The sequence below is a fragment of the Lampris incognitus genome, chromosome 7 (genome assembly GCF_029633865.1).
Source record: "Lampris incognitus isolate fLamInc1 chromosome 7, fLamInc1.hap2, whole genome shotgun sequence".
In the NCBI taxonomy this organism is placed as follows: Eukaryota; Metazoa; Chordata; class Actinopteri; order Lampriformes; family Lampridae; genus Lampris; species Lampris incognitus.
In genome coordinates, this window is record NC_079217.1 from 12,025,064 (window position 1) to 12,041,970 (window position 16,907).

The 16,907-nt window shown below is 49.4% G+C and overlaps 1 protein-coding gene across 1 annotated transcript in view; it reads right to left on the reverse strand.

Annotated features, from left to right (window-relative positions):
- Positions 1–2,259: 2,259 nt before the first annotated feature.
- The window catches only part of zgc:153184 (uncharacterized protein LOC751652 homolog), a 24,268-nt gene continuing 9,620 nt past the window's right edge, over positions 2,260–16,907 (reverse strand). Inside the window, exons 2-6 of the mRNA XM_056283757.1 lie at positions 7,041–7,126; positions 6,753–6,822; positions 6,134–6,205; positions 4,540–4,743; positions 2,260–3,216 (exon numbers count right to left, since the gene is read on the reverse strand). Coding sequence (XP_056139732.1) covers positions 2,776–3,216; positions 4,540–4,743; positions 6,134–6,205; positions 6,753–6,822; positions 7,041–7,126 — 873 coding nt within the window. The 3' untranslated portion in view covers positions 2,260–2,775. The remainder of the gene's footprint in view (positions 3,217–4,539; positions 4,744–6,133; positions 6,206–6,752; positions 6,823–7,040; positions 7,127–16,907) is intronic.

Consider the following 16,907-nt stretch of genomic DNA (forward strand, 5'->3'; position numbering starts at 1 on the left):
CGACGCTACACGTTGGCTTTACCCACCTTTTGTTGATTTTTCTTTTAAAGTTTGACCAACGATTCATATTTTGTCATTAAAATGAGACAGATTTGAGACGTCGTGATATTAAAAAGAGGTCAGATTCATGCACACATGCCGTATAAGCTCTAATTGAGTTTGCCTGGTTAACTAATGATCAGCAGAACAAGCGAGGGCTTTTGATGCAACGCCAGCTGATTCAGCTCATACGCCAGCGGTTTTGTTTTACCCCCCCAAATGTTCTCCCCCGTTATACTTGGCCAATTACCCCCACTCTTCCGAGCGGCCCCGGTCGCTGCTCCACCCCCTCTGCCGATCCGGGAAGGGCTGCAGACTACCACATGCCTCCTCCCATACATGTGGAGTCGCCAGCCGCTTCTTTTCACCTGACAGTGAGGAGTTTCACCAGGGGGACGTAGCACGTGGGAGGATCATGCTATTCCCCGCAGTTCCCCCTCCCCCGCTGAACAGGCGCCCAGACCGACCAGAGGAGGCGGTAGTGCAGCGACCAGGACACATACTCACATCCGGCTGTCCCGAGGACACATACTCACATCCGGCTTCCCACCAGCAGACACGGCCAGTTACGTCTGTAGGGGCGCCTGAGCAAGCCTGGTTTCGTTTTACGTCTTGACAAAATTATTCCCCCACTTCGTCGCTAAAACAACTCCTGAACAACATGTGGTTTCAGAACCGACACCGCGATATACAGAAGCAATCATCATTTGTACAGGATGCGATGTGCGTTAGGTTAAAACTCGTATTGCTCGATGGAAAACGAAATCCAGCCAGGTCCGCTCCTCTATGACTGCTCTCGAAGAAAATTACTCCAGCGCGTGCGTCAAATATTAGTGTCTGATTTGAGGACTTCCGCCTTATTTCCGCCTCTAAAGCGTCCTTACCGCCGCTAGAGCGACGAACTATGTGAAGTTTGGATGTGTGTTGTGTACGCGGTGGATGTATAAGTAAGTAAAGCACGGAGCACAGTAGTAATGATCAGTCGGTTCTTCTTCTCTTCTTCCCTTCTGACTTACGTTACGCGCAACAGGGCATTCAGAACATTGGTGCCGCCTACTGGCGTATGCGTAGAACACAACACATTATTTGCTAATCGAGCTTGAAAGTTAAAAATCTGCGTTCATGCGCTGAAATTATGCAACTCCTTTTCACTCTTTAATATTTCAATACATATCACAAGAAAAAATATCGCAATGTTGACTTTTTTCCCATTATTGTTGCCCTAGCCCTTACTATAGACATGGACTTATCTTCATATTTCCTTTACTTTAGGCATATCCTTGGCATAAAAATATCTCTGCAGACATTACAGTTACAATACAGATAGCATTATGCACGTAGCTTATGCCCATCTTAATCAAGACATTCAGCAACGTCGCGACATAAATTTTGCTATTACTGCAGTGTTAATCTCACCATCAAGAGATGTCAGTCACTACATAAGCCAGTGACTATAATATAGGCCTATACAGAAACAGCAACCTATCATTTTAAAAATGAAGGGAGCTTATATTTGTTTTTGTTTTTTTCTGAAATCTCTGTGCATAATTGCCGAGGACCACAGCCACCCTACAGTAGCCCTGGGATTTCAAATGAGCTAAATAGGTTATCTAAATAAAGAGAAACAGGAATCACATTAGAAGACACAAACAAAGCAAAATACACATCAGTAATATTAAGCAAAAGGCATAATTTCATTAGTCTAAACTGAGAGTAATATGGTATAATGCAGAAATTCACATTTCAGATATTGGCTAGCACATCATTAGACTGTGTTCAGAAATATTTTTGCTTTTGGTTTGAACCAAGCCTTCAGTATCCCCAAATCTTTTTTTCTACACATTAAAACATAAAGAAGTGGGGAATGGACGGGCTTTCTGGAGAGAAAAAAATCTCTGACTCTCTCCAAATCTTCAGAAAAAAACCAAAAAAAAAAATCAATTACTTGATTAAAAAGTACAAGTCTGATTTTGGAGACTTGTTACCAGATGAAGCAGATTTCCCCTCTGTTTGAACAGATGCAGCGTCATGATTCATGAAGTTTATTTCCATGTGTAGAAAGCAGCTCCCTCCAATGACAAAAGTGGCCGCCTTGGGTCAGCAGTTTCCCTCTGCAGACTGCGAGAGGGGCGTAACGCACAAGACACGGCCCTAAAGTGCAACACACGCCCACACCAGTACAAGAAACACCCACTTTTCAGTTTTAGAAACGCCCCCCACCCCGAGGTTAAGGTTAGGTCAAGTGATGGCATTCCTAAATGCCTTTATGCATGCTCAATAATCCATCAGTATAAGCGTATCCAGATGAACTGATTCAACTTTCTTTGATTCCTGCTAAAAGTTACGCCCTGAAATGGGAGGGGGGGGTGAGCGGATAAATGGGCGTTTCTTCTACTGAAGTGGGTGTGTGTTGCACTTTGGGGGCGTATCTGGTATGTTACGCCCCTGTTGTACAGTCTGCAAATAGATACTGTTGGACACTTCTCCCCTCTGTTGGGCTCCGTCTTTTCCAGACCTTTCCCATAGATGACCAGCAGAGGGAGACAGACGTGATAAAAATCCAATTTAAACTGAGAAGGGTACCAAGAGATAAAATCCAAAACAATCCATATACAGTGTTACCTTATAATCTCGGTATTATCAATGAGATCTCTTTATTAAAAAAAAAAGAATAACCCTGGAGCATTTATATATTTGGTTTTCTTTTGCCATGTAGCTACAGTAAACATTCACAGTTTACACCTTCTCCTTCCCTTCTCCTCTGGCTGCCTCCTCCCGAGGGCTCTTCTTTTCTGTGTAGCTGGTCCCCTCTATCGGCTCAGCCGAGCAAGACTCTGCATCTTGCCCCTCGGCCTCCTCGGCCCGTGTTCCTCCCAAAGGGTCCGACTCCTCTGGCGAATCTGGACCCCCTCTTTGGGTAAGAGCGCTCTCTGTCACTTTGTCCTCAGTCTTTGCACAGTCCAAATCCGTCTCTTCGGGTTCTCTCAGAGTCGCTGCGTCGGTGGGTGAGCTCCCTCGTTCACACTCCTCCTCCGGGTCATCAAAAACCCCGTCCTCGTGGCTGTTTTCGCTCGGGCTGTGCAGTTCACATGGGGACAGACTGCGCCCAAAGTCTCCGCCTGACCTCCTGTGTTGTCTCGTTGGCAGGCGCCTCTTGAATGACAGCCGTGCGCGGGTCTGTGGGGAATGGATAGGGATGAGCATGAGACTGTGGGGGAAATTATGTGCTCGAAAGAAGGCCAACGTCACAGTACAGCCTAGGTCTCTAAAATGGTGGCAAAGCGGCTAGAATAATGGAGGAGGGGGGGGGACAGCAGCAGTAATCACGTTTTATATCATTCTGGTTGTAGCTGTGAGCATTGATCGCTTTAGTCTGAGAGAAACAGGCAGAATAGCACCGTTCAAAGCGGTACCCAGAACTCTTATGGAGATCTAGGCTAAGGGGATTACATCTCCAATCTCACTTTGCCTCTGCATGAGTGCACTACCGGGGCATCTTCCTTGAGTTTATCCAAGGGCTGCTTAAGACACAGGACAGAGCGCCTGCTGAGAAACATGTGTCAGCGGTGGGAGGGTGGGGGTGGGGGTGGGGGTGGCTGCCACGTCACGGCTCACCCAGAGTGTGGCGTGAGAGAGGCTTCAGGATCTTTATGTGAGCGTTTTGCTCAGCGCCTGTCATATTACATCACCGCGGTCAACATGCTAGGCACGGCAAAGGGCAAGTCAGTGCTACTTGCCAAATTGTCGTCACCGGCTATATCCACATGGTACTGAAAATATTATGGTTTTTCTGCTCGACCGTAAAACGCCTGTTCGACTTTCAATCCAAGCAAAGTCAAATTACAAAATTCTTTTGAAAAATTTGAAATCGTAACTATTTGTGGACAAGATGTGCTTAGACAGTCCAAATAGTCAGCTTAACCGAGTGCTCGAAGATTTTGTCAGTCAGTCGAATGACAAAAAAATATCAATCAACTCATTTTGTAAACGTTTTAGTCATTTATCATCTAAAAATCGCACACATTTGTTGAACAGAGCTTCACAAGTGCTTGGATGTGTTTGCCGTTCTCCAATTCATATCATAAAATAAATAATTTAGGGCTTTATTTTGTTTATTTGTTTATTTGTTTATTTAGTTCTGATGGCTGGTTAGACAAGGTTAACAGTTTTAAAACATCCCTTTGGACACCGAGAACTTGTGATGGGTATTTGTCATCATGCATTTTATAAACCAAAATCTTAATTAGTTACTAAAAACAAAAATCAATAGATTAAATAATAGTGAAAATAATGAATAATAGCAGCCCTAGCTTAATCTATGGGCTAGGTCAGGAAAGTGCCGCCATAGTAGAAGGACACTTGTTTCCACAGCAAGGACCCAGCTGCACTATGAGGTGGGGCTCCATGACAGTTCAGGGCCCCAGATACCCCCCCCCCCCGTCTTTATCTCTACACATAAAGTACAACTTCCTACTGAAGTCCAAGTCGTAGCCTACGTACCTTGTTGATGCTCAGTAGTGGGGCGCCTTCAGGTGGACTCTCGAAGCTGACCGGCTCCTCTTCTTCGCTGGACTGCCGTGAGGGTTGTGTGCTGGGGCACAGGGGGCCGCAGGGGGTGGCGGGGGTCAGCGGCGTTGGCTGCAGTTTCACGTCGGGGCTCTTGGGAGAGGGCAGAAGGGCAGTGGGCGACAAAGCCAGATTGGCCTGGAAGAGAAAGCGGTAGAGAGGCCCGGTAAAAATCCTGAAACCTAAAAACTAAAAAAAAAAAATTGTTGAACATGATGCGGTTATTATTGTATGACAATACACGTGATGCTAATTATAAACAGTAAGAGTCATAATACCGATACAACTAAAAGCCTTTCACACCATTGGAGGGCAAGCCGCTCTAACCTATAGGAAGAGAACCTGCTCTTTTTTTACCTTACGAACGTTCCCTTTATAGTATCACATGAGACAACAATGCCGGTCATTTTGATTTTCAAATAAATTAACCACATTGCTAAAACACAGCTCAAAATAGCCCCATCTGCAAAACCCTGAAGGGCATTATGCAGGTTCGCCTGCGTCATATAGGAGATTACTGCCCTATCCCGTGCACTCTTGTCACCGAGGAGGCAGCACCTGGGCTGGCAAGCCTGAAATGGATTTCCCCCGTCTCTTAAATTCAGTCAACAGCATCTATGACATTTAGTCAGAGTTGAGTCTGTGAGTCACCGACCCCAACCACTCGTAACGTTCAGCAGAGAAAACCCTACCTGCACCGGGGAGAAGAGGAAGAGAGAGAAGCGGCAGCCCTTTTGTCCCATGGCTGCCCACCGTGTGACGCTAACCGAGGAGTGATGGTGGCTTAGACACTAAGCATGGGCAGCCCATGATCCCATTAGCTCGTCAATCTGGACAGATTGTGCAGTAATCAGGGACAAGTCCCTCCCCTCCTGTTCCTCAGCATTCACCAGCCAGCCCGGGCACCAACATAGATTGGCCAGCAGGTGGCAACGTTTGCCATTAGTTTATATATATATATATATATATATATATATATATTTCCCTCCCCCCTTTTTCTCCCCAATTGTGCTTGGCCAACTACCCCACTCTTCCGAGCCGCCCCGGACGCCGCTTCACCCCCTCTGCTGATCCGGGGAGGGCTGTAGACTACCTCATGCCTCCTCTGATACATGTGGAGTCGCCAGCCGTTTCTTTTCACCTGACAGTGAGGAGTTTCACCAGGGGGACGTAGCACGTGGGAGGATCACACTATCCCCTCCAGTTCCCCCTCCCCCCTGAACAGGTGCCCTGACCAACCAGAGGAGGCGCTAGTGCAGAGACCAGGACACACACCCACATCCGGCTTCCCACCCGCAGACACGGCCAATTGTGTCCGTTAGGGACACCTGACCAAGCTGGAGGTAACACGGGGATTCGAACCGGCGATCCCCGTGTTGGTAGGCAACGGAATAGACCACTACGCCACCTGTATGCCGCCATTAGTATATAAAACACCCCTTACAATATCACCCTGTTACATCACATCCTTGCTGTGTTGTTTCTGACTACTTACACATCACAGTCAAACATCGCAGCGCACACCAACCTGCAGCTTCTCGATGATGGGGGAGTTCTTCATCTTGATCTTGAAAGGGTTCGGGGAGATGATGGCAGGCTTCTGCAAAGACAACAAGGACAGACACCTGAGAGACGGAGACTCATACACAAAATGAGGGAACCGTCATTTGAAGTGCAAAGCCTGACGTGAAGATATGAAATGACATTTTGGGCACTATGTTTAGATTTGTCCCTACTGAGCTAAAAATAATTATGCACAATAACTTGTTTATTATGTGTAACGGCGACTGCATCAGGATGTACAATATAGTATGCACACAATGGGCATGAATGTAACGTCAACCATAGCCAGAGCTGGTTGGGGTTGTTTAGGGGTTGTTTTTTTTATTGCTATACATTTGGTCGTCCAGCCAACTGGAATCCATATTGGATGAATATGAATATTAAGTGTGCGCGGTTTGCAAGTTTAACATTACAATGGGAACAAATGTAAACAATGAAGGAACTTGTAATTTTTCAGTTTTCCTAAAAACTGTAAAAAATAAAATTTCAGGAGTACCTCTTATATACAGTATTTCAGTGTAGTCTTAATTGCCCGGCTTGCGCAAAATCAGTTATTTGGGTATGACGGGTACCAAGTGACTTACGTCAGATTCCTCACCGTCATCTTTTTGACTCTGCAGCTTCAGGGAACACGGGGGTCTTCTTCGAATTAGCCTCTGCAAAATGAGAAATTACACCTGTAAACAAAAACCTCCATCCTGCACCATCAGCAAGCTGCTCGTTTTGTTATCGACTGTCTGAGTCACACAATCAACTGTGAATGAAGCAGGGCGACAAAATGATCGACATGACTATTATAACTCTCAGCAGACACCCACGTTGCCAAACACATAACCGTGTTTCATATTTAGCACAGTGTAGAAATACTTTACCTCATCGTTTGAGGTGGGCTTGGCAGAACATGACCTCTGAACCTTCCAGCCAGCTCAGCTACCGATGGCTTGAATGGAGAGTCCTTCTGCAAAGCACAAAGCCACTGAGTGAACCGCTCCTGGAAATACGAGATGTCATTAAAAAACCCGCAGCCCTGCAACGAGCCAAGTGTGTTGCAATTGAATTTTAACTTGTAACCCGAGTCAATACGCGAGAGGCTTGAATCCCTGCTATTCCTTACCTTTTTTCCAGTGCCTCGATAAGATTAGATTGTCAGTCTTTAAGCGCCGAACCAGACCGTTTCCAAGATCGGTATGGATTCCTGTTCATACAGGAGGCATCGCCTCAGCCACTGCTGGATATACTCCCAGCATGCTGGGCAAGAGGCGCCTGCAGCCTGCAGCCTGCAGCCTGCAGCCTGCAGCCTGCAGCCTGCAGCCTGCAGCCTGCAGCTGCAGCACGGTCACAACTTCTACAGATTTAACCAGATGACAAAAGTCTGCAGGCTCAGACCCCTCTGCTTGCTGCAGCTTATTTACAAGGGCTTTAGTCCAAAGACATGTGGGTCAGGTGAATCGGCCGTACTACATTGTCCCTGGGTGTGTGTGGAGGGGGGGGGGGGCTGTGATGGCCTGGCGGCCTGTCCAGGGTGTCTCCTCGCCTGCCGCCCAGTGACTGCTGGGATAGGCTCCAGCATCCCCGCGGCCCTGAGAGCAGGATAAGCGGTTTGGATAATGGATGGATGGATGGATGGATGGATGGATGGATGGATGGATGGATGGATGGATGGATGGATGATGGATGGTCTATGTGTCTGGATAAAAACAATGACCCTTTCATATTTTCCCTTTGCTTTATGCTCTATTTGACCGCTTCCATGAAATACTCACATCCTCTGCTTTCTTCCACTAAAGTGCTGATACAGGCCTCTTCTAAAAAGAGGTACAGAAACTGGATAATGAATGCTACATGTGCACATCGCCCTGGCGAATGGAAAGACTTGGGTAACTTAACTCCCCCAACTGAAGTTGCTGCAAAGGCAACTTCTTGTCATGCAGGGGAGCTGCATGCAAAACACAACCAGCTGGACAAAACACTAAACAAATCAGTGAACACACTGACAGTAGTTTTCTCAGATGAGAGGCATGAGCGAATAACTTGTTTTGCAAGTCAGCCCAGAGATGGAAAAAGGGCCCGTTTCCCTCCGTCCGTCCCCCTCCCCTCCGTCCGTCCCCCTCCCCTCCGTCCGTCCCCCTCCCCTCCGTCCCCCCGTCTCCCCGATGGGAAAATGTGTGATGATTGCGAAACCCATGGCGAAGCTGACATGCAAGACGAGGGAAGGACTCCACCAATGTGTTGCGCTCAACCGGGGCCGGGAGTCGTCGAGGGAGGAGTCCCCCTCTCCTCACCCTCTCCTCCCCGTAAGAAAGTGCGTCTGTGTGTCGGGCGGAGGAGAGAGCCTCCGTCTGACACCAGCTGCTGCGTCTCACTTGCTGCCCGTGACAGGAGAGACCTGTCTTTCCAGCCCGACGCCGTTATCACCGCCAGGGCCCCTTCGCTCTCCGTCTCCCCCGCTGTTCCCAGACAGATTGCAAAACTTTTCCCTCCTCCGCGCTCCCCTTTGATGGCCATTAACTCCCCCCCCTCCCCCCATCACGACGATAAGCTGGCCGATGCCCGTCGTCTGGACGTGGTGTGACGCAGGGCGTATGACTCGAAAACACAACACCGCTATCGCCCTCTTATCCACGTTCCCAGCCCCTGAATGGGCCAGGGCAGTCTTCGGGGCTGATAGGAGGCTGGGCCGTGCCAGCGCCGCTGCTTTTGCCCCGCCTGACGTCACCGCCGAACGTCCCGGCAGTCTCCAGCCGCTGTTTGTCTTGCTCGTGGGCCCTCGGCCCCGCCCGCTCTGCCATTCCAGCTCCACTTTGATGGACCGCTAAGTGCTTCTCAGCTGCCAATTCTGACACGTTTCCTGGGTGTGCACCCTTAGTAACCCCCCCAACCCCCCCATCTCCCCCTCTCTCCCCCTCCCTTCGCTCTCTCTCTCTCTGTGTCTCGCCCTGCGTTTGTTTGTGCACGACTTCAGCTGCAGCCCATGGAAACATCACAAACCAGCTCCTCTCTCTCCTCTCTCTCTCTCTCTCTCTCTCTCCCTCTCTCTCTCTCTCTCCCTCTCTCTCCCTCTCTCTCTCTCTCCCTCTCTCTCTCCCCTCTCTCTCGCTCTCTCTCTCTCTCTCTCTCTCTCTCTCTCGCTCTCTCTCTCTCTCCTCTCCTCTCTCTCCCTCTCTCTCTCTCTCCCTCTCTCTCTCCCTCTCTCTCGCTCTCTCTCTCTCTCTCTCTCTCTCTCCCTCTCTCTCTCTCTCTCTCTCTCTCTCCTCTCTCTCTCTCTCTCTCTCTCTTCTCTCTCTCTCTCGCTCTCTCTCTCTCTCTCTCTCTCCTCTCTCTCTCTCTCGCTCTCTCTCTCTCTCTCCCTCTCTCTCCCTCTCTCTCTCTCTCTCTCTCTCTCTCTCTCTCTCTCCCTCTCTCTCTCTCTCTCTCTCTCTCTCTCTCTCTCTCTCTCTCTCTCTCTCTCTCTCTCCCTCTCTCTCCCTCTCTCGCTCTCTCTCTCTCTCTCTCTCTCGCTCGCTCTCTCTCTCTCTCTCTCTCTCTCTCCCTCTCTCTCTCTCTCTCTCTCTCAGATACACACGCACTCCCCCGTTTTAATCGCGCTCTTTATTTTCCTCCCTTCCTCCCCCCCTTCCCCCCCCCGTGTTCTCAAGATGACCTCACCACTACCGTCGCTCCCTCCACCCAAGTGCGTTACAGCACAAACTCGCGCCGGCGGCCTCTCTGTTCGTGCTTCTCCGCCCCTGGGCCCTGATCCACATCCCGGCCCTCTTCCTGAGCGCCCTCCTTCTCCTCCGTGATAAATACTAATCACCGGGGACCACCCACCTCACCATTATTTTGCGACCCCTAATTGTTTAACTCTTTCCTGTCCTTCAAAAACAAAAAAACGCCCCCCCCCTCTCCCCGAGAAAGAAGTCCAGCGGTCGGCCATAACAGGACGGAGGAAGTTTAGCTTTGCTCCGTCACAACTCGCATTTTCTGGGTGAGTTTTAGCGTTTCTTCGACTGCCGCGAAGGCGGCCACGCCGTCGAGACGAAGGAGGCCACGCCGTCGATACGAAGGAGGCCACGCCGTCGAGACGAAGGAGGCCACGCCGTCGAGACGAAGGAGGCCACGCCGTCGATACGAAGGAGGCCAAGCCGGGGGCCACGCGTTGATACGAAGGAGGCCACGCCGTCGATACGAAGGAGGCCACGCCGTCGATACGAAGGAGGCCACGCCGTCGATACGAAGGAGCCAAGCGTCGATACGAGGAGGCCACGCCGTCGATACGAAGGAGGCCACGCCGTCGATACGAAGGAGGCCACGCCATCGATACGAAGGAGGCCACGCCGTCGATACGAAGGAGGCCACGCCGTCGATACGAGGAGGCCACGCCGTCGATACGAAGGAGGCCACGCCGTCGATACGAAGGAGGCCACGCCATCGATACGAAGGAGGCCACGCCGTCGATACGAAGGAGGCCACGCCGTCGAGACGAAGGAGGCCACGCCATCGATACGTAAAAAGCACTGCCGTGTCCTCCCTGACTGACCTAACTCAACACAGCTGGCGAGTCACTGCAGGATAACGTTTATGACAGGAACCAAACACGCATCAACACAAGCTGACGTTTCCTACGCAACATGAGGAGGGAGGGGGGAGGAGGGGAGGGGAGGAGGGGGGGCTTCTAATTTTGTCTTAATAAAGCAGTTTCCCTTCGTCATTAACACACTAGAATTTGTCATGTAATGACCCCAACTACCCTGAAGTGTTTACATGCACCCGTGCTTCAGATCAGATCAGTCCGCACACATGACAGCTAGCCCCCCTTCCAGAAGAGGACCCCAGACGTCTCCTCGTGGCGACGACCCCGATGTGCTGCCCCCCCCCCCCCCCCGCTGGGGCACGCAGCAATATTGGCCATATTTACATCACTTTAAGCCACCTCACATCTGTCGCTGCATGTTTGCTGATGATAGTTTATGCACCTCGTAAGTTGTACTTTACTGTCAACTGTATTGTATTTTTACACCTTATACCCCTTATATTTTGCACTTGTACTGTTAGACTCGTACTTTTTATTGCTGGTGTTTAATATTTCTCGCCTCTTTAATATATGCACTATTGTGAGGTTGACACAACTGCAATTTCCTTGTGCTTGGCACGATGACGATAACATATTGAATCTTGAATCTTTAGTATATATAGTCCTTTCTATTTTGTATATCTCTGTTTATTATTTATTTGCTTTATATTCTTGCCATTGTGTTTTTGATCTTGTGTGCTTCTGGATTATGTGAGCTATAAGATGCATTAATTTCCCTCAGGATCAATCAATCTATCTATCTATCTATCTATCTATCTATCTATCTATCTATCTATCTATCTATCTATCTATCTATCTATCTATCTATCTATCTATCTATCTATCTATCTATCTATCTATCTGTCTGTCTGTCTATCTATCCCAAAGTTAAACGAGTGCGGTAGGTAAATATTCAAATAGATCTATTCTTAACTGTTTGGCGTCTTTTTGTTTCAGTCAGTAATTTCTATTCCACCATTACCTTCCCCTTTTCTTTTCATAGTGCCTCCTATCTTTGGGACTTTGAAGGGTGCCTCCGATTACACAGTTAGACTAACCTTGGCTCGAATTCAGCCGTTTTCCTCCCTTTAACAGTAACCTTGAGTTGGCATAATGAAGGACGCACGACGGCGTAGGAACGCTTAGCAACACATAAATAACCAGCGCCACGTGATCGCTGAGAGAAAGACTCCTGTTCAAATCCATTCATGGATCAGATCGACGAGAAGCCATGTAAATATCCCCATCAAACAGGACACCTGGAGGAGTTTTAGTTGTACATTCCTTGTTAATTTACATCTATCTATCTATCTATCTATCTATCTATCTATCTATCTATCTATCTATCTATCTATCTATCTATCTATCTATCTATCTATCTATCTATCTATCTATCTATCTATCTATCTATCTATCTATCTATCTATCTATCTATCTATCTATCTGCCTATCTAGCTATCCATCTATCTATCTATCTATCTATCTATCTATCTATCTATCTATCTATCTATCTATCTATCTATCTATCTATCTATCTATCTATCTATCTATCTATCCATCCATCTATCTATCCATCTACCATCTATCTAGCTTTTGTTTTCGGCCCATCTATCTATGGATGGATAGATAGATAGATAGATAGATAGATAGATAGATAGATAGATAGATAGATAGATAGATAGATAGATAGATAGATAGATAGATAGATAGATAGATAGATAGATAGATAGATAGATAGACAGACAGACAGACAGACAGACAGACAGACAGACAGACAGACAGACAGACAGCAGACAGATCTATATATCTATATATATCTAAATATAGAAAGATAGATAGATAGATAGATAGATATGTGTGTGTGTGTGTGTGTGTGTGTGTGTGTGTGTGTGTATATATATCTATGCAATTTTTATATCTAGCTACCGTCTCTTGGCCTGTTTGTTTTAAGAGCTCCTTGCCAAGTCTTCCTGTTTTCAGCTCAAGTGTATTTTCAGCAGGAATATTATTTGAGTTACACAAGGGCCTCAACACATGTAAGCGGCCTATACCGAGCTGCGATGAGCCAGCCTTCGGCTGGGGATCAGTAACTGTCATGTTTCTTGTCAGCTGGGACCCCAAGCTCTGGGGGAGAGTGGGAAAACCAAAGTTCACGGCAGGGAGAGCAGGCGAAACTCTATTTCTGGGACTCGCGGCCTGGAAAAAAGCTCCCGAGCATTACAACACAGCGTCGGTCGCTGCCGCGACCGTTGAACTGCTTTGAGCTTTGAGAGAGACGTCCGAGCCAGACCCACACAGTCGCTCACAATCTGCCCCGCCGGACCGAATCCTCGTCCTTCAAGACTGAAAAGCCTTCAGTGGCTGAATGATAACCCCTCTCTTCTTCCTCCCTTTTGACATTTCTTAAGAAAACAAACTCTTCTATCTCCTCCTTGGCTCTTGTTCTGTTTCCTTTCTGGCACTTCGCTCCTGCGTGATCCTTCTCTGGCGGGCAGAGAATGTTGTACGGAAACTGGGCTCTGGCATTTACGCCCCCCCAACTTCATCATGGTATATGAAGTCGCGTCCTTTTGTCCTTTTTGCATTGTTTGTTGTTGCTACAAACAAGAGGGTCAGCTAAACCCCAAGCACCTTCAATGTGAAATCCATAGAAAGGCCCCAAAGGGCCTGTTTAATGAGGAACCGCTGAAGAGAGTTCCTCATAGAAGTGCCTTACTAACATTTTGTTACTTCCCAAAGACGGGCCTGGTAGAGGTCAACAAGACACAAGTTATTTATGAAGCTTGACTTCCCTGGACTCGGCTTTGCCGGGGGGGTGGGGGGGGGTCTGGCTTGTTATGTACGTTACCATCGAGAAACCCGGTCGTACAATATCAAACCATTTCTATACTTTTCAGAACAGAAACTTGGCAAGGAGTCCATATGTTTATCTGCTCCCTCGACAACTACTGTTAAGGGGCATCCGGGTGGCGTAGCGGTCTATTCGTTGCCTAGCAACACAGGATCGCCGTTCGAATCCCCGTGTTACCTCCGGCTTGGTTGGGCGTCCCTACAGACACAATTCACCGTGTCTGGCGGTGGGAAGCCGGATGTGGGTATGTGTCCTACTTGCTGCACTAGCGCATCTCTGGTCGGTCGGTGTGCTTGTTCGGGGGGGGGGGGTATTGTGATCCTCCCACGTGTTACGTCCCCCTGGCGAAACTCCTCACCCGTCAGGTGAAAGAGAAGCGGCTGGCGACTCCGCATGTAGGGAGGAGGCATGTGGTGGCCTGCAGCCCTCCCCGGATCGGCAGGGGGGCGGAGCAGCGACCAGGGCCGCTCGGAAGAATGGGGTAAACTGGAGGTACAATAGGGGAGAGAGAAAAAACTACTGCGAAGGTGCCTTGAGCAAGGCAGGGAACTCTGAACCTGCTGAGCAAAACCAGCGAAAGTACTCGGCAGCTCCCGGGGCGTTTGTGTGCGACTGTGGGAGGCAACGCGGCGTCTCGCCGGAAAAGGACGTTCCCACTTCTTCCTGGATAAATAAGGTTTAAGAATGTTTTCCAGCTAATGTCTATCCAGCCTGCCGACGGGGACACGAGGTCGGGTGTATGACCGGCAGATGCAAACAGGCCTTGAAACAGTCCTTACAAAGGACTCCATTGTGGCGCCTTGACTTATGGTGTCCAGGAGCAGGGAGAAGCAGCACATGACGGTGTTTTCAGGCCATCTTTATATCTTCTTGGTAAAACGGGCGGCGGTCAAGGAGCATTAGGGCACACAATCTGCCACGGAGCTGAGGAAATGGCGCTCGGCTCATCCCCTTCCCACGGAAACGACCGTTATGTCGTCACACTCGATCCCGTGAGCTCGCGCCGGTTGGTCCTACATGAGCAAATCTGCAGAAACGGGAACAATCTGGAAACGGAGGCTGCTGAGCACAGCTGGCTGGTAAGACCTCATTCGCTAAGCTCTCCGGGCGGCTCTGTCTTTGGTCTGATCGGCCGACTTTATTTTCGTAATCAGGTCCGTCCGGCCATCAGTGGGAAAGCCACCGGGGCGGGCAGCTCTCCCAGCTTTACACTTGTCGGCGGGCAGGGGAGCGGACACACACACCTTCTCCTCCTCCTCCTCCGCCTTTCCAGGAAAACATGATGTGTTTTTGGATTGGCTCTCGTCTAAATATCTCCTTTTCCACTGCCTTCACTGCCACTCTGTTTTTGTGTTTGCACACGAGGCGTGTGTGTGTGTGTGTGTGTGTGTGTGTGTGTGTCAAGAGATGAGGTAAATAGACATTCAGATCACACTGCCATTCCTATATGCCCAGGAGGAAGCAGTGTGTGTGGGGGGGGGGGGGGGAGTGCTGCTGCTGCTGCTGCTGCAGACACTGAGGAGTACTGTACTGTTGGGTGGTGGAAACAGAAATTATGAAACAGAAATAATAAGCGACCTGAGAGACAGCGAGAGCGAGGGGGAGAGAGAGAGAGAGGGAGACTGAGGGGGGAGAGGGAGAGAGAGAGAGAGCGAGAGCGGGGGTGGGGGGGGGAGATGGAGAGAGAGAGAGAGAGAGAGAGAGAGAGAGAGAGATGAGAGAGAGAGAGAGAGAGAGAGAGAGAGAGAGAGAGAGAGAGAGAGAGTGAGGGGGGAGAGAGAGGGGGAGAGAGAGAGAGTGAGGGGGGAGAGGGAGAGAGAGAGAGAGAGAGTGAGAGCGGGGGGGGAGAGATGGAGAAGAGAGAGAGAGAGAGAGAGAGAGAGAGAGAAGAGAGAGAGAGAGAGAGAGCGGGGGGGGGGAGGGGAGATGGAGAGTGAGAGAGAGAGAGAGAGAGAGCGGGGGGGGAGGGGAGATGGAGAGAGAGAGAGAGAGAGAGAGAGCGGGGGGGGGAGAGAGAGAGAGCGGGCGGGGGGGAGATGGAGAGAGAGAGAGAGAGAGAGAGAGAGAGGCGGGGGGGGAGGGAGATGGAGAGAGAGAGAGAGAGAGAGAGAGAGCGGGGGGGGAGGGGAGATGGAGAGAGAGAGAGAGAGAGAGAGAGGAGCGGGGGGGGGAGGGGAGATGGAGAGAGAGAGAGAGAGAGAGAGAGCGGGGGGGGAGGGGAGAGAGGAGAGAGAGAGAGAGAGAGAGAGAGAGAGAGCCCATCAAAGGCCGGGCCATAAGGCTTGAGAACAGGGAGCTGTTGTGAACTTGTGTTATCCGAGGAAGCTCCAAAAACCATAACACTGCATATTTGGATTTTTTCCCCCCCTTTTTTTAATGTTCTCGTTTCAAATTCATGCAGAGCGCGTGAGCGGGGCTGACGCAAGCTGCTTCAGACCGACAACAAGAGAAGTGGGAGCACCTGCAGATGGCAGGACCCGTCCTGTTGGGGGAACGTGCAGCGACATTTCATGCGGTCACCACCGTTACAGCCCTTTCAGACAGCGACTCCTCCGTGGCGAGGTGGCCAGGACGGCGGAGTCGATGACATTTCACTGTCACTAAAAAAAAAAGATCATGAAAATTTTAAAGAGACCATAATACGTGACGCTTCCTCTTGAGTGGTCCAAACTCAGCAACGCAGCGAGGGGGGGAGGAGGAGGAGGGGGGGGAGTTGAATACAAGCATCTGTCAGAGATTCTGCGTGTTGGTGTTGTGGATTTCCCGCTCCAGTCTGGACTAGCAGTCCGAGGACAGAGTCCATCTGGCCTGTGGATCAACTGGGTGGGAGCTGCAGGGAGAACAGAGCAGCTACAATAGCACACAACAGCTTGGGATTACTTCCCTCACCGAAGCCCCCACCCTCCTCTCCCTCCCCCCTCCCCCCCCCGCCAAACCTCAACGCTACATAGGGCTTCAGCTCCACGGGGCCTCGGATCCCCTCATTTATCACCGGCGGAGGTGTGGCTTGAAAGCAATCGTTCTTGGGAGCTTAGCATTCGATAAAATCAGCTACGAAAAAACAAATTGTTCTGACCCTCCCCTCCTCCCTTCCCCCCCCCCCGATTTGGGAATGCACCACCAAAACTCTTTCGTCCTGTGTTACTTAGTGGGGAGGTAAAGAAACGATACATTGAGTAATTGGTAACTCATTGTTCTGTATTATTTCATTGTAGTTGTTCGATGATGATGATGATGATTGATTGATTTAGTTGTTAATTAGTCAAATAAAAGTTAAATATCATTCAACATTAGCATTCTTTTTATAGCCATGGTATGTCCTTAAAAAACTGCCAC